This window comes from Scyliorhinus torazame, chromosome 25 (genome assembly GCF_047496885.1).
Source record: "Scyliorhinus torazame isolate Kashiwa2021f chromosome 25, sScyTor2.1, whole genome shotgun sequence".
Lineage (NCBI taxonomy): Eukaryota > Metazoa > Chordata > Chondrichthyes > Carcharhiniformes > Scyliorhinidae > Scyliorhinus > Scyliorhinus torazame.
The window spans coordinates 38662061-38684763 of NC_092731.1; the positions used below are offsets into that span (position 1 = coordinate 38662061).

The following is a 22703-nucleotide window of genomic DNA, read 5'->3' on the forward strand; positions in this document are numbered from 1 at the left end:
CAGCAGGCACATTAGCAACATTTAAGAGGCATCTGGATGGATACATGAATATGGAGGAAACAGAGGAATATGGACCACAGGCAGGTTTTTAAAAAAAAATAAAGTTACGGCATCATGATCGGCACAGGCTTGCAGGGTCGGAGGGCCTGTTCCTGTGCTGTACTTGTTTCTTTGCCCACCGGAGCAGGCAGGCAGGGCCTTGGTTTTAACGTCCAATCTGAAATATTCACGGCACTGCATTGCCACCTTAGTTTTCAGGGGAGGGGCGGGAGGAGCACGAAAGGGCGCGAAAGAAAAGAGAGAGAGAGAGAGAGAGAGAGAGAGAGAGAGAGAGAGAGAGAGAGAGAGAGAGAGAGAGAGAGAGAGAGAGAGAGAGAGAGAGAGAGATCACAGGGAATGTTTGCATCAGTGTTATCATCACTGCTCTCATTGCCCTCTTCCCCCACCAGACAAGAGGCACGTTTACACCAGCCGCTGGGAGATCTCCCAGCCTCACCCGCTACTGGCAGATTGGAAGGAGCGCTCAGGAACTAACACAGCCTTCGCATTATAAACAGGATGTCCTAATCACACAGAAACTTCCTTTGCCAAGACAGGCAGCCTGCAGCTCCACCCTGGCAGGAATCACGCAAGACTACAACCCATGTTGTCCCACTTGCTGGGTCGCACGCCTTTTACATCACTGTTTGACATCCTCGCCCGGCTCGCAGAGTCAGCTCTTTAAAAAAAATTAAATCCCCATCTTTTATTCCCTTTTTCCACCTTGGCCTTGAATAAGGCAGTGCCCTGGTCACATGCTACAAGAATCACCATACCCACGCAGACCGGAGAGAGGTGAAGAAGTTGGTTTGCAGTGATATGGATTCCAGAGACAAGTGGATTGTTCTATTAGAAGAGTTTGAGTAGATTAGGCTGATTTTCTGCAGTAGGAAAACATTCATTGATCGGGATCAGTCATTCAAGAGAGACAAGGGGAAGTGTCTTCAAAAACCTGAATCTTTGGGACTCTTCCCCAGAGGGCAGTGGATTCTCAGCTGTTGAGTTGACAATTCCCAGACAGATTTTGGATACCCAAGTGAATCAGGGATTGTGGAGATTAGTGCAGGAAGAAGCTGGGGGTAGATGATCATCAGAGAAAGCTCAAAAAAAGGGACTTGCTCCTACACCTGATCCTTAAATGTGCTGTTTAAAATGGAGTGGGGGCGTGGGTCCGCACATCATCACTGGACTAAGAATCTAGAGATCCAGAGGGACCCAGGTTCAAATCCCACTGTGGCAGTGAAATGAAGTCTAACAATAACCATGAAACCAGAGTTATTTTGCTGTAAAATCCCCATGTCCCTCAAGGGAAGGAAATCTGCAGCCCTCACCTAGGCTGGCTTGAATGAGACTTCAGACCCATAGCAACATGGTAGCTGCCCTCTGAAATGGCCAAGGGAGTCAGTGTTCCGAGGGCAATTAGGAATGGGCAAAGCTGGCCCAGCCAGCAACACCCACATCCCATGAGGTTCTTTGTACCCTTCCAGAGAGCAGATATGTCCCAGTTAACATTCGGTTGATCAGCCAATCAGCATTTCATCAGATTCTCATCACCACCATCCTACCCTTCTCCAAATCCTTCCATTAATCAAGGCTCATTTAACCCTATTGTATAATAATCTTGATAGTCAAAAGTAGGCTTACATTAACACGGTAATGACGTTACTGTGAAAATCCCCTAGTCGCCACATTCCGGCCCCTGTTCGGGTACACAAGAGGGAGAATTCAGAATGTCCAATTCACCCAACAAGCATGGTTTTCGGGACTTCGTGGGAGGAAACCAGAGTACTGGAGGAAACCCACGCAGACACGGGTAGAAAGTGCAGACTCCGCACAGACAGGGACCTTGGGAGCTGTGAAGCAAACAGTGCTAACCATTCTAATTCACGTAACCGGGATCCCACTCCCCCTGAATTTAAACACAAGTTAACCCGACAGAAATACTATCCACCAAGGGGAAGGTGCTGTTTTATGGGAATATGTTTGTGAACTGGCAGCCTGAACACAAGTCAGGGTTCAGAAAGGAGCAGTGCAATTTTGATTGCCCAAGAGAATCAAGCTGATATTGCCTCGTCTACCAACGCTTCAGAAGCTGCGGAATTCTCTATCCCAAAGAGCATTTCGGCAGGAGAACAGCTGGTGAGTCAGTTTCAGCAGGAGCAGTGCGGAAGTGGTTGCTGGGAGGCAAGTCTGTCCTTTAAAAGCACTTGTCTTTGCAGGGGCAGGCCAGTCGATTTCAGCAGAACAGCTGGTGAGTCAGTTTCAGCGGGAGCACTGCGGAGGGAGGTTGCTGGGAGGGGCAGGCCAGTCGATTTCAGCGGGAGTGGAGCTGGCTGGTTCGTCAATTTCAGCAGGAGCTGAGAATTTTTAAAATTTTTTAAAATTAGTGTTTTAGGCGGGAACAGGAAGTCGACCCGCAGACGTCTGGGAAGACCCTCACCAATAAATTCTGGTGGAGAGGAAACCCATTGCTCTGAGGCAAGTACCATATTTTATTATTATTTTTTATAAAAAATTTAATTTAGTTGTTAGCCAGATCTTGGTAGAAAGTTAGAGGAATGGCAGGGAAGGGAGTGCAATGTTCCTGCTGCAGGATGTTTGAGGTGAGGGATGCAGTTAGTGTCCCTGCTGATTTTACCTGCAGGAAGTGCTGCCATCTCCAGCTCCTCCAAGACCGAGTTAGGGAACTGGAGCTGGAGTTGGAAGAACTTCGGATCATTCGGGAGGCAGAAGGGGTCATAGATAGCAGCTTCAGGGAATTAGTCACACCAAAGATTGGAGATAGGTGGGTAACTGTAAGAGGGACTGGGAAAAAACAGTCAGTGCAGGGATCCCCTGCGGTCGTTCCCCTGAGAAACAAGTATACCGCTTTGGATACTTGTGTGGGGGGGGGGGGGGGGACACTTACCAGGGGTAAGCCATGGGGTACAGGCCTCTGGCACAGAGTCTGTCCCTGTTGCTCAGAAGGGAAGGGGGGAGAGGAGCAGAGCATTAGTAATTGGGGACTCTATAGTCAGGGGCACAGATAGGAGATTTTGTGGGAGCGTGAGAGACTCACGTTTGGTATGTTGCCTCCCAGGTGCAAGGGTACGTGATGTCTCGGATCGTGTTTTCCGGGTCCTTAGGGGGTGGGGGAGCAGCCCCAAGTCGTGGTCCACATTGGCACTAACGACATAGGTAGGAAAGGGGACAAGGCTGTCAGGCAGGCTTTCAGGGAGCTAGGATGGAAGCTCAGAACTAGAACAAACAGTTGTTATCTCTGGGTTGTTGCCCGTGCCACGTGATAGTGAGATGAGGAATAGGGAGAGCATTTAAACACGTGGCTACAGGGATGGTGCAGGCGGGAGGGATTCAGGTTTCTGGATAACTGGGGCTCTTTCTGGGGAAGGTGGGACCTCGACAGACAGGATGGTCTACCTCAGAACCTGAGGGACACAAATATCCTGGGGGGGGGGGGGGGCTCTTTGGGGGGGGGGGGTTTAAACTAATGCAGCAGGGGCATGGGAACCTGGATTGTAGTTTTAGGGTAAGGGAGAATGAGTGTATAGAGGTCAGGAGCACAGATTTGACGTCGCAGGAGGGGGCCAGTGTTCAGGTAGGTGGTTTGAAGTGTGTCTACTTCAATGCCAGGAGTATACGAAACAAGTTAGGGGAACTGGCAGCATGGGTTGGTACCTGGGACTTCGATATTGTGGCCATTTCGGAGACATGGATAGAGCAGGGACAGGAATGGATGTTGCAGGTTCCGGGGTTTAGGTGTTTTAGTAAGCTCAGAGAAGGAGGCAAAAGAGGGGGAGGTGTGGCGCTGCTAGTCAAGAGCAGTATTACGGTGGCAGAGAGGATGCTAGATGGGGACTCTTCTTCCGAGGTAGTATGGGCTGAAGTTAGAAACAGGAAAGGAGAGGTCACCCTGTTGGGAGTTTTTTTTATAGGCCTCCGAATAGTTCTACGGATGTAGAGGAAAGGATGGCGAAGATGATTCTGGATAAGAGTGAAAGTAACAGGTTAGTTATTATGGGAGACTTTAACTTTCCAAATATTGACTGGAAAAGATAGAGTTAGAGTACAATAGATGGGTCGTTTTTTGTACAGTGTGCGCAGGAGGGTTTCCTGAAACAATATGTTGACAGGCCAACAAGAGGGGAGGCCACGTTGGATTTGGTTTTGGGTAATGAACCAGGCCAGGTGTTGGATTTGGAGGTAGGAGAGCACTTTGGGGACAGTGACCACAATTCGGTGACATTTACGTTAATGATGGAAAGGGATAAGTATACCCCGCAGGGCAAGAGTTATAGCTGGGGGGGGAAGGGCAATTATGATGCCATTAGACGTGACTTGGGGGGGATAAGGTGGAGAAGTAGGCTGCAAGTGTTGGGCACACTGGATAAGTGGGGCTTGTTCAAGGATCAGCTACTGCGTGTTCTTGATAAGTATGTACCCGTCAGGCAGGGAGGAAGGTGTCGAGCGAGGGAACCGTGGTTTACCAAAGAAATGGAATCTCTTGTTAAGAGGAAGAAGGAGGCCTATGTGAAGATAAGGTGTGAAGTTTCAGTTGGGGCGATGGATAGTTACAAGGTAGCAAGGAAGGATCTAAAGAGAGAGCTAAGACGAGCAAGGAGGGGACATGATAAGTATTTGGCAGGAAGGATCAAGGAAAACCCAAAAGCTTTCTATAGGTATGTCAGGAATAAGCGAATGACTAGGGAAAGAGTAGGACCAGTCAAGGACAGGGATGGGAAATTGTGTGTGGAGTCTGAAGAGATAGGCGAGATACTAAATGAATATTTTTCGTCAGTATTCACTCAGGAAAAAGATAATGTTGTGGAGGAGAATGCTGAGCCCAAGGCTAATAGAATAGATGGCATTGAGGTACGTAGGGAAGAGGTGTTGGCAATTCTGGACAGGCTGAAAATAGATAAGTCCCCGGGACCTGATGGGATTTATCCTAGGATTCTCTGGGAGGCCAGGGAAGAGATTGCTGGACCTTTGGCTTTGATTTTTATGTCATCATTGGCTACAGGAATAGTGCCAGAGGACTGGAGGACAGCAAATGTGGTCCCTTTGTTCAATGTTCAAAAAGGGGAGCAGAGACAACCCCGGCAACTATAGACCAGCGAGCCTCACGTCTGTAGTGGGTAAAGTCTTGGAGGGGATTATAAGAGACAAGATTTATAATCATCTAGATAGGAATAATATGATCAGGGGTAGTCAGCATGGCTTTGTGAAGGGTAGGTCATGCCTCACAAACCTTATTGAGTTCTTTGAGAAAGTGACTGAACAGGTAGAGGAGGGTAGAGCAGTTGATGTGGTGTATATGGATTTCAGCAAAGCGTTTGATAAGGTTCCCCACGGTAGGCTATTGCAGAAAATACGGAGGCTGGGGATTGAGGGTGATTTAGAGATGTGGATCAGAAATTGGCTAGCTGAAAGAAGACAGAGGGTGGTGGTTGATGGGAAATGTTCAGAATGGAGTACAGTCACAAGTGGAGTACCACAAGGATCTGTTCTGGGGCCATTGCTGTTTGTCATTTTTAAATCAATGACCGAGAGGAAGGCGCAGAAGGGTGGGTGAGTAAATTTGCAGTCGATACTAAAGTCGGTGGTGTTGTCGATAGTGTGGAAGGATGTAGCAGGTTACAGAGAGATATAGATAAGCTGCAGTGCTGGGCTGAGAGGTGGCAAATGGAGTTTAATGTAGAGAAGTGTGAGGTGATTCACTTTGGAAGGAATAACAGGAATGCGGAATATTTGGCTAAAGTTCTTGAAAGTGTGGATGAGCAGAGGGTGTCCATGTACATAGATCCCTGAAAGTTGCCACCCAGGTTGATAGGGTTGTTAAGAAGGCCTATGGAGTGTTGGCCTTTATTGGTAGAGGGATTGAGTTCCGGAGTCGGGAGGTCATGTTGCAGCTGTACAGAACTCTGGTACGGCCGCATTTGGAGTATTGCGTACAGTTCTGGTCACCGCATTATAGGAAGGACGTGGCGGCTTTGGAGCGGGTGGAGAGGAGATTTACCAGGATGTTGCCTGGTACGGAGGGAAAATCTTATGAGGAAAGGCTGATGGACTTGAGGTTGTTTTCGTTGGAGAGAAGAAGGTTAGGAGGAGACTTAATAGAGGCATACAAAATGATCAGGGGGTTAGATAGGGTGGACAGTGAGAGCCTTCTCCCGCGGATGGAAATGGCTGGCACGAAGGTACATAGCTTTAAACTGAGGGGTAATAGATATAGGACAGAGGTCAGAGGTAGGTTCTTTACGCAAAGAGTAGTGAGGCCGTGGAATGCCCTACCTGCTACAGTAGTGAACTCGCCAACATGGAGGGCATTTAAAAGTTTATTGGATAAACATATGGATGATAATGGCATAGTGTAAGTGAGATGGCTTTTGTTTCGGTGCAACATCGTGGGCCGAAGGGCCTGTACTGCGCTGTATCGTTCTATGTTCTATATAGAGGCTGCTGCATCACCAAAGATAACCAGGGTAGAGTTGGACAAATTGATGACAAATGGAGTGGATATGGAGGGGGGGGGGGGGGGGGGGGGGGGGAGAAAGAGAACAATTAAGGCATCAAGATGGGCCAAATGGCCTCCTTCTGCACCATAGGGATTCTGTGATTAGCCACAATTTTACCAAATGGAGGAGCAGGGGGCTTAGGCGGAAGGTGGCAAATGGTCCATTTTTTTTTTTATAAATGATCTTAAATCCTAACACGAGAGTTCACAAGATGGTTAAAGACAAGAAAAGCCATTTTCATTAACGCAGCTAGAGTGAACCTAGATTTCTTGAATTCCTGGAATAAAGATGCAGGAGGTTCTCCCGCAGAGTTGAACAGCATTGGCTTGCAGTGTTGTTCAGGTTTCAGCCTGAGGCCTTGCTGCCCTCTGTTGGACAAACTGCACCATTGCCCATTGACAAGAGGAACGAGGTCAGAAACGTCAGTTTATAGTTAGTCAGTAACTGTTTCCAGTCACTTTTCCTTCTCTCCTTCCACCCCCACCATTCAATGTCCAAGTCACCCTAGTCCCAGATGCGCATAGGCTGCTGAATGGTGGCAATTTAACCCAGAGGACAAGGAGCAAGGTCCGAGAAGAACTTCCATGAATAAACTCGTATGGGAATTGAACCTTTGCTGTTGGCCTCATTCTACATCACCAACTGAGCTAAACCAGCCCCCAAGTAGCTGACCCTCACCAGTAAAAGCAGATCAGGTCTCCTGTACTTGACACATGATTAAGAGAATCATAGAATCACTGCAGTGCAGAAGGAGGCCATTTAGCCCATCAAGTCCACTCCAAACCTCCAAAAGAGACCCAACCCAGAACCACTCCCCCACCCACCCTGTAATCCCACCTATTCTTTTGAACATTAAAGGGCAAATTATCATGACCAATGCACCAAACCTGCACATCTTTGGACTGTGGAGGAAACCAGAGCAGAGGAAACCCACAGACATGGGGGGCATGGTAGCATAGTGGTTAGCACAGTTGCTTCACAGCTAAAAAGGTCCCAGGTTCGATTCCGGCTTGGGTCACTGTCTGTGCGGAGTCTGCACATCCTCCCCATGTGCACCTGGCTTTCCTCCAGGTGCTCCGGTTTCCTCCCACAGTCCAAAGATGTGCAGGTTACGTGGATTAACCAAGCTAAATTGCCCTTGGTATCCAAAAAGCTTGGGAAGAAGGTGGCAATGTGGGCTTCGGTAGGGTGCTCATTCCAAGGGCCGGTGCAGACTTGATGGGCCAAATAGCCTCCATCTGCACTGTAAATGTTATGATTCTATGGTGAGGAGACCATGCAAGTTTCAGTCACCCAAGGCCAGAATCAAACCCAGGTCTCGGACTGAGGCAGTAGTGCTAACCACTGCCATCCAATGACAACAAGGATTTTGGATAAACCAAAAATGCAGGAATTAAAGTTATTCACAGCACGCCAGTCTTCCACCCAGCCCCTTCCCATCTCCTCACCAGATCCTTCAACCCCATGCCCAGACCCATTTTAATGCCAGAAGTTTCTACAAAGCCAGTTAGTTCCAGTAATAGAAATTTTAAAAAGCAATATTGGACGTAATATTGCTCGACTAAGAGAAACTGCAATTCCCTGGGACAGGGGCAAGGAGGAAAGAAGAGACACCCACCAATGTAATCGTGTTTCAATAGTTCACACCTTTTAGTCCTTAGCTGATCTGATCATGAGTTTCCCTTCAATGGGTATGAATTGGTAGCCAGACTGGATTTCAGGAGGTATTCATTTATTAGCTGCAAAGCACTTTCCCATGCTCACAGGACCAGGACAGCGATGTAGAACATACTCATGCCAAACCCATTCTCTGGGCATAGCACTGGTCTCCATCTCGTGTGCTGAACAGTTCATCCTCAAAGTCCTGGACGTTACCATTGACCAGAAACTTAAAACTGGACCCAGCGATATAAATACAGTGGCTACAACAGGTCAGAGATTGGAAATTCTGAGGAGTAGCTCACCTCTGTCTGGACTCCCCAAAACAAGTCCATCATTGACAAGGAAGTCAAGATGGAACACTCTCCACTTGCCAGATGAGTACAGCTACTAGAACACCAAGACTTTTGCATCATCCAAGACAAAACAGCCACTTGATTGAGAGCAGTGTATGCCATACAGGATGCACTGGTTCAACTTCAAAGCCCCATCAACAGCACCTTCCAAACTGGTGGCCTCTGCCACCTAGAAGAACAACGGCAGATGTATGGGAGGAAATACACCAGTTCCCCTCCAAGTCACACACCATCCTGACTTAGAATATATCGCCATTCCTCGACTTGTCCGGGAAAGCTCCATGTATGTACCTACATCATAGGGCCTGCAGCCATGAAGTGGAATCTCACCATTACTGCCCCAAGGGCAACAAATGCTAGTCTTGCCAGTGTGATGAATACAGGATTTTAGATATATTGGATGATAAACATTCAGTAATTTAAAAAGTTAAAAGCCTGGGGTTAGAGTGTGTCTGACTGCAGTAGTCAGGTTTTTAAAAATAATTTGGTTTTGCAAGACCAGAAAGGTTTTAGGAGCCAGAGGTGAAATTGACCAGAGTAAAACACCTGGGCTAATGCACTACTACTCTTTAGACCACCCAAGTAAAGTATTTTGCTCTCACAGTAGGATAGTTTTTTTGTTTTTTTTTTTTAAAGTATTAGTATTTAAAGCAGTACAAGGGCAGCACTTGGCACAGTGGTTAGTGTGGATTTGAATCCCGACCCTGGGTCACTGCCCGTGTAGAGTTTGCACATTCTCCCCATGTCTTTGTGGGTTTCACCCTCTCCACAACCCAAAGGTGTGCAGATTAGGTGGATTGGCCAAGCTAAATTGCCCCTTAATTAGAAAAATAATTGGGTACGCTTTTTACAAAGTATTTAAGCAGTGCAGACTTGTCTGAGGACAAGGTGAGCAGATGAAACAAACTAGTGAAACAGCTCTTTGAAGACATCCAGCCAGAGTCTACAGGGTTTCTAGCAGGAGCCAAATCTGTTCTGGAAAATATTATGGTCTTTGGGATGTAGGCTGGATTAGGAGCAGTATTTTATTCTTTGTTGTTTAATTGGGAATAGAGATAGTAAGGGTTAGTGTATTGTTTGAGTAAGCTATTTTCAAGTGCATATCCCCAGGTTAATAATAAAAATACCAAATCCCTCCTGGAGATTGTATTCTTTCCACACAGTCTTGGGGTTTCGGTTCAGTATCCTAGCCACAGCTGGGAGTCTGGACCGGGATCTTAATACCAGTGACATCCATAACCCAAATGAAAAGAACATCACCAGCACAGACTAGTTTAGATTAATGGCCTGCAACTAATTTTATACAAGTATGCAATAAGAGGCCATTCAGCCCACTCCACCATTCATGAAGATAATGGTTGATCCGACTGCAGTGTTAACTCACACTTTCCTGCCCATCCCCACAACCTTTGACTCGCATAAAAAAATAAAAATAAAAAAAAAAAAATAAATAAAAAAAAAAAAATCAGTTAGGAATTCAGCAGAAACACATTGCCACATGGAGTAGTGGAGGCAAACAACACTGATGGATGGAGATGAATGTGCAAGGGAGAAAGGAATACATGGGTACACGAGGAGGAGGAGCATAAAGCAGTGGGGCCCAAAATGCCCATTTCCATGCTGTACACAACCTAAATGGAGCAGTGGGAGCTCAGAAGGAAGAAGGGAAAGAGACAGACATCACTCACCATAATAAGCAATTGCATTACTTTCTTGCACGCAGAAGCCACTGTCAGCCACCAACACTGGCACCTAAGGGGGTTCAGAGAAGTATGGGCATAGTTATAGTCACATCAAAGCACATCTCCTATGATGCAACAGCCACTTGACTCACTTAACATCAAGAGCATTGGAGGAGCTCCTATTATTAGACTGACAGGCCGCCACCACTGGTCACCCCAGTCACTATAACTGGGCCAAATTCAGCAAGGTTGTAATATTAACACTATCCCTTCCACCAAGATACCCATAGTCACTTTTGGCACCTTCCAGCTGCACCCATCCTCAGACAACACCAGGAACATGTACAGTGATTTGGAATATTCCCAATACCCATCAGGGCTTACCTCTTAGTGTGCATCTCAGCCAAGGTATGGAGCAGAGTCACATTACCTCGGCAGTTGTTTACAAACTCTGTTGTTAAGAGTTAGTGCCGCCCTCTTGCCACCCCCCCCCCCTCCAGTCCCAAGGAGTTAGGATAAAATAAAATACATCAATTACTGGAACACCCCATTGCTGCCAATGTTTGAAGCTCCACAATTGCCAGATAACCTCACTGGGTTAAGCCAACCAACCACCAATGAGGCATTTTCTTCCCTTGAAGATCCCAAAATGTCGTGTGTGTCCCCCTCCCAATTAGGGGGCAATTTAGCTTGGCTAATTCACCTACCCTGCACATCTTTGGTTTGTGGAGGTGAGACGCACGCAGACACGGAGAATGGCCCAGTCATTTCCAGTTACTGGGAAAGGATAACAGCAGGATGAAGATACTTCACTCTATATTTGTTAAAATATTGTGGAGATGCCGGTGTTGGACTGGGGTGAACACAGTAAGAAGTCTTACAACATCAGGTTAAAGTCCAACAGGTTTGTTTAGAATCAAAATAATTGGGTACTCAATTTTTTTTTTTTTTTTTTTAAAAAGCAGTTGGTAGGATTTTGCACACCCAACCCAGATGGTGGGTGGGTGGGTGGTGGGGGGGGGGGGGGGGGGGGGGTGAACGTAATGCGACATGAATCCAAGGTCCCAGCCGTACTCACGAGTAGAACTTGGCTATAGGCTTCTGCTCGGCGATTCTGCATTGTTGCGAGTCCTGAAGGCCGCCAAGTACCTACAAAGACTCGCATTCAAAGTATCGTATTGCATCTGACTTTGTCCAGATAGGTTCTGGAACCCACCTCTCCATTCACCCGACGAAGGAGCAGTGCTCCGAAAGCTCGTGATTCAAAACAAACTGGTTGGGCTTTAACCTGGTGTTGTAAGGTTTAAAATATTGTGCAAGGACTCTGCCTGTTGATTCCCTTATTACCCATTACTTTTACTTTGTCCTTTTCATTTTTGATCCATGGATACTTAATGGCCATATACCTCTTTAGGTCAAGTAGAAGTAGTAAGGAACTCTTGCAAAATAGTATACTGCTATAAAGATTTAGAACAAGACTTTCGAGTTTGGAGACTTCTCGGGATATAAGCTCAAGGTGGGGGAAGAGCAAGCCGTTTGTGGTGCATGCGAGAGGCCAGGAAGAGAGGTTGGGGGAGCTGCCGCTTAAGATGGTGGAGAGGAGCTTTTGGTATTTGGGTATCCAGGTGGCTAAGAGTTGGGGGGTCTTGCACAAGCTCAATCGGGCACGGCTGGTGGACCAGGTGGAGGAGGACTTCAGGAGGTCAGATATGTTCAGGGCAGCATGGTAGCATAGTGGTTAGTGCAATTGCTTCACAGCTCCAGGATCCCAAGTTAGATTCCCGGCTGGGTCACTGTGTGGAGTCTGCACGTCCTCCCAGTGTGTGCGTGGGTTTCCTCCGGGTGCTCCGGTTTCCTCCCACAGTCCAAAGCTATGCGGGTTAGGTGGATTGGCCATGCTAAATGGCCCTTATAGTGTTGGGTGGGGTGACTGGGTTATGGGGCTAGGGTGGTGTGGGCTTGGGTAGGGTGCTCTTTCCAAGAGTCGGTGCAGACCCAATGGGCTGCACTGTAAATTCTATGAAATTCTATGTTGCCACTCTCCCTGGCTGGCGGGTAGGGTGCAGTCCGTTAAGATGACGGTCCTCCCCAGGTTCCTGTTGGGCTTTCAGTGCCGGCCCATCCTCATCCCCAAGGCCTTCTGTAAGAGGCTAAACAAGAGCGGGATTTGTGTGGGCAATAAGACCCCGAGGTTAAGAGGCTGTTCTTGGAATGCAGTTGGGGGGGGGTTGGCACTGCCAAACCGGCGCAGCTATTACTGGACAGTGAATGTGTCTATGATTCAGAAGTGGGTAAAGGAGGGAGAGGGGGCAGCATGGAAAAAGGTTAGAGGCGGCATCCTGTACAGGTAGTAGCCTGGTGGCACTAGTGACGGCACCATTGCCGCTTCCACCGACGCGGAATACCACGAGCCCAGTGGTGGCGGCGACATTGAGGATTTGGGGGCAGTGGAGACGGCATGTTGGGGGGGGGGGGGGGAAAAGAGAGGGAGAGAAGAGAGGGGAGAGTTTGTTCCAGGTAGGATAGATGGTGGGTTCCCAAGCTGGCACCAGCAGGAATTAAAAGAATGGGGGATTTATTCATCGATGGGACTTTTGGCAGTCTGAGGGCACTGGAGGAGAAATTTGCGTTACCTCCAGGAAATGCCTTTAGGTATATCCAGGTTCAGGAGATTGAGAGAAAGCAGGTAGGGGAATTCCCGCTGCTGCCTGCCCGATTTCTTTTTCTTTTTGTAAGGGGCGCATCCCCCATTTTGCTTTGAGATGGTGTCAAATTGTTAATCTTTGAGGGTTACGTTGTTGTTTTGTTGGCATACTGCCCTGTTTTCTTTGTATTATTTTCCTTTTTGGAGGGTCTTGTAAAAATTATTGAAAAACCTTGAATAAAAACTTTTTTTTTCTCAGAACAAAAATTGGCAACCCTGGTGACTGTCGTTATTGGGCAGCCAAATGGTTATTTTCTATGAATTAATCGATAATTTTAAATTTTGCTGCAACTCCAACTCCAGTGGGGCTAGAACTGACTGACTGCGCCCCAGCCCAGGGTTTCGTAACAATGAGAGAATCACTGGCAAGGCTGGCATATTGCCCATATCCAACCCAGTGATTTGCCACACCCATTTCATTATTCCTGCTTCCAACCCCGCCCCCGTTCCTTGAATCCCATTAGCCCCAAGAGCTATATCAAACACCACCTTGCAAAAAAAAAATACAATGTTTTGGCCTCAACAACTTTGAGGCAGAGAATGCCACAGGCTTACCACTCGAATAAATGTCTCCTCATCTATCTTCATGGTCTACACCACATCTTCAGTCTGACCCCTTGCTCTGGGCTCTGTCCCCTCCTCCTCCACCCCACCATCTGAACATCCTCCCTATGTCAGCTGTAGAATTTTATAGGTTTCTAGGAAATCACCCTCATTCTTCGCAACTCCAGCAAATATAATCTGACTATCTCCTCAAACCCACCACCCCAGGAATCCTGCATGCCCTCTATATAACAAGAACAACCTTACTCAGATAAAAGCAAAACAGCATACAATATTCCAGGTGTAGCCTCACCAAGGCCCTGTATAATTGCAGCAAAACATCCCTGCTCCTGTACTCCAATCCTCTCACGATGAAGGTCAACATACAATTTGCCTTCTACACCACCGACAAGTTTGCCTTCAGTGGCTGGTGTACGAACACACCCAGATCACGTTGCACAATCCCCCCCCTCAATCTATAACCATTCAGATAATAATCTGCCTCTTTGTTTTTGCTACCATATAACCTCACTTTTTTTCCACATTATACTGCATCCCCACTCACTCAACTTGTCCAAATCACATCAAAGCATCCTCACAGCTCACCCTCCCACCCAGCTTTGTCCCATCTGAAAGTCGGAATTGCTTCATCTAAACAATTAATCTATTTTTTCCCTGATGGGTTGGAGAGCAGCCTCCCCACCATGCCCTGGCGCGGCATCTGTTGAAAGTCTTGACTCGGAGAAGGTTAAGTTTGAACTGAGGGAGAAGGACAGAGGGGTTCTACAATTCATGGGCATCATTCATTATGCACTTTCAAGAACTGGATAACATCGAACATTAGCTGGGGGTGATGGGAGATTCCTTTTTGTCAGTTGTTTATGTGAACATGTGGGCGATTGTTTTGAGTTTGGTGGGAGGATGGAATTGTTGTTATTGATATGGGGTGGATAGACTTGTTACTGATTGTTTATTGTTGGTGGGTGTAAATTTGGGAGAAAAAACAAATATTTTTTTAAAATACAATTATATTTTGTGAATAGCTGGGGTCCCAGCAGATTCCCCTGGTACCCCACTAGTCACTGCTTGGCATTTGGAAAAATACCCGTTTATTCCAACTGTTCCCTATCTGCCAACTATTTCGATCCATCTTAATACATCACCCCTAATCCCATGCGCTTTAGTTTTGCACACTTAGTGCTACTCGCCAAAAACCTTCTCGCAAATATCCACATCTATTGGCTACTCCTCATCAGGGACAACATGGGCTTCCTCTGAGTGCTCTGGTTTCCTCCCACAAATCCCAAAGGATGTGCTGTTAGGTAATCTGGACATTCTGAATTCTCCCTCTGTGTACCCGAACAGGTGCCAGAATCTGGCGACTAGGGGCTTTTCACAGTAACTTCATTGCAGTAAGCCTACTTGTGGCAATACAGATTAAGACTAATACTAATACTAATACTAAGTTACATCCTTGAAGAATTCCAGTATATTTGCACATTACATCCTCGAAGAATTCCGGTAGATTCGTCAAGTATGATTTCCCTTTTATAAATAAATTCACACTGAATCCAACCTACCACTGTTCTCCAAGTGCCCTGCTATAAAATCTTTTACAATGGACTCTAGCATTTTCCCCCACTACTGACATCAGGCTGACTTCTACAAGTCCTGTTTTTTTCTATCTCCCTTTTTAAATAGTGGGGTTACATAGTTACCCCCCCAATCTGTAGGAACTGTTCCAGAGTCATGGAATCTTTTTTTTTTTTTTTTTAAATTTAGAGTATCCAATTCAGGGGCAATTTTAGCGTGGCCAATCCACCTAACTTGCACATCTTGGGGTTGTGGGGGTGAATCCCACACGACAGTGATCTAAAATCGAACCTGGGACTTCGGCGCAGTGAGGCAGCAGTGCTAACCCACTGTGCTGTCTAGAGTCTTGGAAGAAGAGGGCAGCACAAGCGGTTAGCACTGCTGCCTCACAGCATCGAGGAGCCAGGTCACTGCCTGTGTGGAGTTTGCACACTCAGTGTCTGCGTGGGTCTCACCCCCACAACTCAAAGAGGTGCAGGGTAGGTGCATTGGCCACGCTAAATTGCCCCTTAATTGGAACAAACAATTTTAGAAAAAGGGAATCTTGGAAGATGACAGCCAATACATCCACTATTTCTGGAGCCACTTCCTCAGGTATTCTGGGAAGTAGATCAGGCGGCCCTGTGGATTTATTGCCCTTCAATCACATCAATTTCCCCAACACCATTTCCCTATGAATGTTGATTTCCTGCAGTTCCTCAAAAATCCAGTTCCCCAGCAATTCTGGCAAGTTATTTGTGCCCTCCTTTGTGAAGTCATAACCAATGTATTTAGTTGGTCAGCCATTTTTGTTCCCCATGATAAACTCTTCTGATTCTGACTGTAAGGGACCTACATTTTCAATCAATCATATTCCCTTCACATACCTATAGAAGCTTAGTCAATTTTATGTCTCCAGCAAGCTTACTCTGATATTCTATTTTCCCTTCTTAACCAATCTCATTGCTCCCCTTTGCCGAATTCTAAACTGCACCCCATCCTTAGGTTTGCTGTTCTTTTTCCGGCCAATTTGTATGCCTCGCTAATACCAACTTTAATTTCCCTTGTAAGCCCTGGTTTGACCACTTTCCCTTTTGAGTGAACAATTTGTTACAGTTCACCCACATGCTATTTGAACCTATCCACTACAATCCCTTTGTTACATGCTCCAATCATCATAACCAACTTATGACTCATTGTCATAGTTTCCTTTATTTGGATTCAGGACCCTAGTCTCAGAATCAGCTTGGTCACTCTTCTTGATGCATCATATTATGGTCACTCATCCTCAAGGGGAACCTCACACGTAGGCTGCCAATGATGGCTTTCTCATTACACAAATATCCAGTCTGGGATGGCCTGTTCTCCGGAAAATCTTAGCAAGTCTGGCAACATCCGTAGAGAGAGAAAAGAGCTAACCTTTCGAGACCGACGACTCTTTGTCAAAGCTTTGACAAAGTCATCGGACTCGAAACATTAGCTCTTCTCTCCCTACAGATGCTGCCAGACTTGCTGAGATTTTCCAGCATTTTCTCTTTTGGTTTCAGATTCCAGCATCCGCAGTAATTTGCTTCTGGCCTGTTCTCTGGTTGGTTCCTCAGTGTATGGGTGCAGAAAACCAACCCATGTACACTCCAGCAATTCCTCCTCCGCGGTGCTGTGATTTATTTGCCCAATCTACATGCAGGTTAAAGTCACCCATAATTACAAATGTTCCTTTATCACATGCATCTCTAACTTGCTGTTTAATGCCATCCAGACAGCTTGGGGGTCTACATAATAATCTATTCGCGTCACAAGTGGGCTTGCATTAACACTGCAATGAAGTTACTGTGAAAAGCCCCTAGTCGCCACACTCCAGCACCTGTTCGGGTACACAGGGAGAATTCAGAATGTCCAAATTACCAAACGTCTTTTGGGGCTTGAGGAAACCAGAGCACCCGGAGGAAACCCATGCAGACACAGGAAGAACATGCTGACAACCCCAACTAACGTTTTGTGCCCATGGTGTTGCTCAGCTCAACCCATACAGATTCCACATCGTCAGAGCCAATATCCTTCCTCACTATTGGGTTAATTTCCTCTTTAACCAGCAATGCAACTCCACCACCTTTTCCTTTTTGCCTGTCCTGCCTAAATACCGAATATCCCCAATTGCTCAATTTGCATCCTGTGGTCCCATTTCTCTGTAACCCTGACTATATCATATCTATTTGCACAATGAATTCATCCACTTTATTGTGAGTGCCCCACACATTAAGGCACAAAGCCTTAGGGCTGGTCTTGCATGCCTCCATTATTTTTTCCCCCCAGTGGCCTTTTTGATTCTGGCCTTTGTTTTCTCTGTCAATCACTTTCCTTATTCCCTTTTGTTCTTAACCTCCTTTTCCCCTCCTGACTCCCATCCCCCGACCATTGGCGGCACAGTGGTTCGTACTGTTGCTTCACAGCGGCAGGGTCCCAAGTTCAATTACCAGCTTGGGTTTTTGCCTGTGCTGAATCTGCATGTTCTCCCCATGTCTGTGTGGGTTTCCTCCGGGTGTTCCCCATAAGTCCCAAAAGACGTGCTGTTAGGTGAATTGGACATTCTGAATTCTCCCTCTGTGTAAGCCCCTCTAGGGGCTTTTCACAGTAACTTAATTGCAGTGTTAATGTAAGCCTACTTGTGACAATAAAGATTTTAGTTTGAACCCTCCCCAACCCTCACTCTGGCAAATCCCACTACCCTTAAAGACAAGGCCCAGTCCTGCCCAGATGTGACCTGTCCAGTTTGTACTGGTCTCCTTAACCAGAACCAGTCAATGTGCCAAGAATCTGAAACCCTTCGCCTCATACTATCACTTCAGCCACATGATCTGATTCTGACTAACATGTGGCATTGGTAGTAATCCTGAAATTACTAAGTTTGTGGTCCTATTTTTCAAATTTGCCTCCTAACACTATATTCTGCTTTTAGGACGCAATATGATTTTTTAAAAATCCATGTTGTTTGTATGCACGTGTATCTCGACCATTGGCTGTTCACCCTCCTTTCCAGAAAGTCCTGTAGCCACTCAGACATCCTGGATACTAGCACCAGGAAAGCTACTTCCCATTTTTGGAGCCCCATTTGCAGCCACAGAGACAATCTATTCCCCCCCCCCCCCCCCCCCCCAGAGAGGCCATTCGCCCAACTATATCCAAAGCAGTATCTGTTTTGCAGGGGAATGGCCACAGAATATCCTGTCCCACCTGCCTAGTGGTCACCCATTTCCTTACTGCCCATGGCGTCTTGGTCTGCAGTGGGCCACCACTCTATGCATGCTGTCCTCCTGCCTCAGATGCTCCAGTGTCCCAGCTGCCGCTCTGTTCCGAAACCCAAACTTCCAGGCGCTGTAGCCTGGAGACACTTCCTGCACACATGGCCCCAGGAAATGCTCCCAGCTTCCCAGAGCTGGAGGAGCACATCATGGCTTGGAGCTCTGGGTCAGGTTCGGGAAGCCAGACCAGGAAAAGACAGATTTCCTTCCCTAACGGACTAGGGAACTGGGTTTTTACAACAACCGGAGACAATCAATTAGTGTTTTCAATTAGAGAATAAATTAAATGTTATCAAATTCAAACTTGAACACTGTCCCCAGAGCATTGACCTGGGTTCTGTATTACTAATCCAGTGGTATTAGTACTGTGCCACCATCTCAAAGAAATTCATTTTACATCTGTTAAATGTCACCCCCCTACTTCCACCAGGCTGCCCCCCACCCCCTTTGGGAAATTGGCATTTTAACTACTCTTAAACAGAGTGACTTCCTTGGCTATTTCAGAGGGCATTCTACATTGCAGTTCTGGTGTCACATGTAGGCCGGGCCAGCAGATTAGTGAACCAGATGAGCTTTTCCAACAAATCAATCATTAAACATCCTCATTCTTTAATGGAATTCAAAGTTTCATAATTTGCCATGGTGGGATTCAAACCCAGGTCCCCATAATTGAAAGCAAATTTACCATTGATAATAGGAATTTTTAAAAAAAATTTTAAAAACAGCAAGAGATTGATTCAACGGTCCCATTGAAGGCATTTACATTGCAGAACCAGCACATTCAGCAACAGATCAAAGTCATAGATATATATTAGTCCAAACAAAAGGGTAAACTCTCATGGACTTCTTCAAATACAATCTTGCAATCTTCTACAGGCACCAGAGATTACAAACAACACCAAGGTTTAATATTTCATCTGCAAGTCAGCACCTAGATTTAGTGGCCAGGTTCCCAGAGCGAGACTTCAAACTACAGCCTTAATACAAGCACTAAAATGGATGGATGACGACCTGACATCTTAAATTATCAGAAGTGAGAATTTTAGTTCTATACAGTTATATCATTAAGACTTTTGTTATCACAACACCTCTGTTGGGCAAGGGCACAGGCAGAAGGGGAGGGAGGGGGTGCAGAAAATGTTTCCGGATGAGTTCAAGTGGGTTAAAAAGTCCTTCACATCTCCAATTATCCAGTAATTTGATAAATCGGTCATTAAACCCAGTAGAAATTTATATAGGCAAAAATTACGAGCAGTTCACTGACCTTTCCCTGGGGGAATCTTTTCAGGAAGTATGGAGTTGTACAGCCAGTCTCGGAACAGAACTCCGGACCCCCGGATACAACTCTGAGCGACACATTGCTGTACTCAGCCGCTATCAGAACAGGATAGGACCTCCAGAAATCAGGGGGTGTATACAGAGTCTGAAAGACAAGAAACCATTATATGCAAGCAAAGAAATCAAATAATTTTTTAATAACAGATTAAGAAAAGCAAGCTTCTGATTGGACAAATCCCTGGAGGTTTCATTTCACCTCCCCTGTACCCCACACTCACTGTAACCCAACCACAATCCAATTAGGCACACAACTGTCAAAGTCCGAGATGAATCACTCAACCCAAGTCAAAAAGACAGTCCCATCTCTAGTGCTTTCAGAATTGATTGAGCCAAGTCAGTGAATCATGAATTCCTTACTCAATAGCACAGTGATTTTGCTCTTGTGCTGATCTCAGCAGACAATCTCTCAGGCAACCCTGGAAGGGTCAGCAACCCACCCAACTAAATTTTTTCTTAAAAATTGTAAGAGTACCCAATTATTTTTTTCCCCCCCAATTAAGGGGCAATTTAGCATGGACAGCCCACCTAAACTGCACATCTTTGGGTTGTGGGGGTGAAACCTGTGCAGACATGGGGAGAATGTGGTCCAGGATGCAAACCCAGGTCCTCAACACCACAGTCCTAGTGCGAACCATTGCACCACATGCCACCCATCTATTTCTAGAGCACCCGTGGCAGGTCATCAAGCCCTTCCACCCTCATGGACTCCGAAAAAAGGGCAGGAAAGTCAGCAAAAAAAATTTAAAATAAAAACCTCCAAGCCAAAGACAAGCAATAGGCCACTCAGCCCATCTTCTAGAACACACTCCTTTCCCACATGGTCTAACTCCACTTAAGTAAAACCGCCATGCAAATGTCAGAATAATAACCCAAACCAGCGCCATATAAATAAACAAAGGTAACTAAATCCAAAGTCAGAACAACAAATTTTAAATGAACGATCCATAACATCGCCCATTACGGGGGAGGCGCCCGCAGGCTTCTGGTGGGAAGCAGGCCCTCGGAAACCATGGCAACCTCCAACCGCCCCTCCGAAAGGCCGAACTCGGAAATAGCGGCGGAAAGACATGGCAAAGTCGACAAATATCGGCAGCGGATGGAGGCAGCGGCGCCGCCAAACGGAGCCGGCCATCTGCCGGCGACGTGCCTCGGCGGATGGCGGAGATTTTAACCGGATTTCTGCGCCTCCTCGCCCCCCCCGCCTCACCATTGCCGCCATGCGCGCGAGACCAGGCTTCCCTCCCCCACAAGGCGAGCAGAGCCTCTCAGCGCTGGGAAATCCAGGTATGCCTGTCTCTCTGTACAAATAGTCTAACTTTCCCTCAAACTCATCATTTGCTGCAGGTGAGGGTCACGCCGCACCCTCCATAATCCCCAATTAGTGTTATTGGAATTTAAAGGGGCAGTGCCTCAAGCCACCAGGGAGGCCAAGGAGGGGGCATCATGAACTCCAATTTGGGCTGATTTGCATCTGAATGGAATATTTCTTGGCCTGGCTTTGAACCTAATTGTAAATTGATGTTGTATTGGAGGGCTTCACCAGTTATACTGAAAGAACAAAATCTTGCACATTCTCCCAGTGTTTGCGTGGGTTTCGCCCCCACAAGCTAGGTGGATTGGCCATGCTAAATTGCACCTTAATTGGAAAAAACGGAATTGGGTATTCTCAATTTATACAAAAAAAGAAACTCATAAAGAAACTAAATTTATATTAAAAAATAAATTTATTTTTAAAAAGGGCAACGGAAGCTTGCCTCACATCAAATCATAGAACAGTACAGCACAGAACAGGCCCTTCGGCCCTCGATGTTGTGCCGAGCTTTGTCCGAAACCAAGATCAAGCTATCCCACTCCCTGTCATTCTGGTGTGCTCCATGTGCCTATCCAATAACCGCTTGAAAGTTCCTAAAGTGTCTGACTCCACTATCACAGCAGGCAGTCCATTCCTAACCACTCTCTGAGTAAAGAACCTACCTCGGACATCCGTCCTATATCTCCCACCCCGAACCTTATAGTCATGCCCCCTTATAACAGCTACATCCACCCGAGGAAATAGTCTCTGAACGTCCACTCTATCGATCCCCCTCATCATCTTATAACCCTCTATTAAGTCGCCTCTCATCCTCCTTCGCTCCAATGAGAAAAGCACTAGCTCCCTCAATCTTTCCTCATAAGACCTACCCTCCAATCCAGGCAGCATCCTGGTAAATCTCCTTTGCACCCTTTCCAATGCTTCCACAGCCTTCCTATAATGAGGTGACCAGAACTGCACACAATACTCCAAATGTGGGTCCTGTACAGTTGCTGCATAACCCCACGGCTCTTAAACTCAAGCCCCCTGTTAATAAACGTTAACACACTATAAGCCTTCTTCACGGCTCTATCCACTTGAGTGGCAACCTTCAGAGATCTGTGGACATGAACCCCAAGATCTCTCTGTTCCTCCACATTCCTCAGAATCAAAATGTGATTGAGAGGCACGGTGGGGCAGTGGTTAGCACTGCTGCTTCACGGCGCCGAGGACCCGGGTTCGATCCCGGCCCCACGTCACTGTCCACGTGGAGCTTGTACGTTCTCCCCGTGTCTGCGTAGGATGCTATTCAGGCGAGCGGCACACCCTAAGAACAAAGCCTCTGGGACCCAGTCCCTGTCCGAGCAACATGGGGGCCAGGTCGGAGGAACCGCAGGGATCAGGAAGGCCAAGTCAGCAAACAAGCGTGTAACCCTGGTCAAGGTACGCGCCTAGAACCAGGGCTTTCCTCTAACGCAGCCCGACAAAGAGGAGTGAATGCAGTTAAACTGCCACGCCATGCCACAGATTCCTCATCAATGTCACCATCCAGGTGAATGGACACCCATTAGTAATTGAATTGGACATGGCAGCTGCAGTCTCAGTGATAGGACGGCAGACATTCCTTCAGGTCAGGACGGGAATCCAGCGCTTAGACCTCAGGGACATGAGGCACGTTTGGCAATACGCACAGAACCCTTGGTCA

General features: G+C 46.8%; 1 protein-coding gene across 1 annotated transcript in view; it reads right to left on the reverse strand.

Moving 5' to 3' along the window:
* The window catches only part of LOC140402253 (elongation factor 1-gamma-like), a 54525-nt gene extending 33488 nt beyond the window's left edge, over window positions 1–21037 (reverse strand). The window contains exons 1-3 of the mRNA XM_072489883.1: window positions 20915–21037; window positions 19634–19792; window positions 10258–10321 (exon numbers count right to left, since the gene is read on the reverse strand). Of these exons, the coding sequence (XP_072345984.1) occupies window positions 10258–10321; window positions 19634–19792; window positions 20915–20926 (235 nt within the window). The 5' untranslated portion in view covers window positions 20927–21037. The remainder of the gene's footprint in view (window positions 1–10257; window positions 10322–19633; window positions 19793–20914) is intronic.
* Window positions 21038–22703: the final 1666 nt, after the last annotated feature.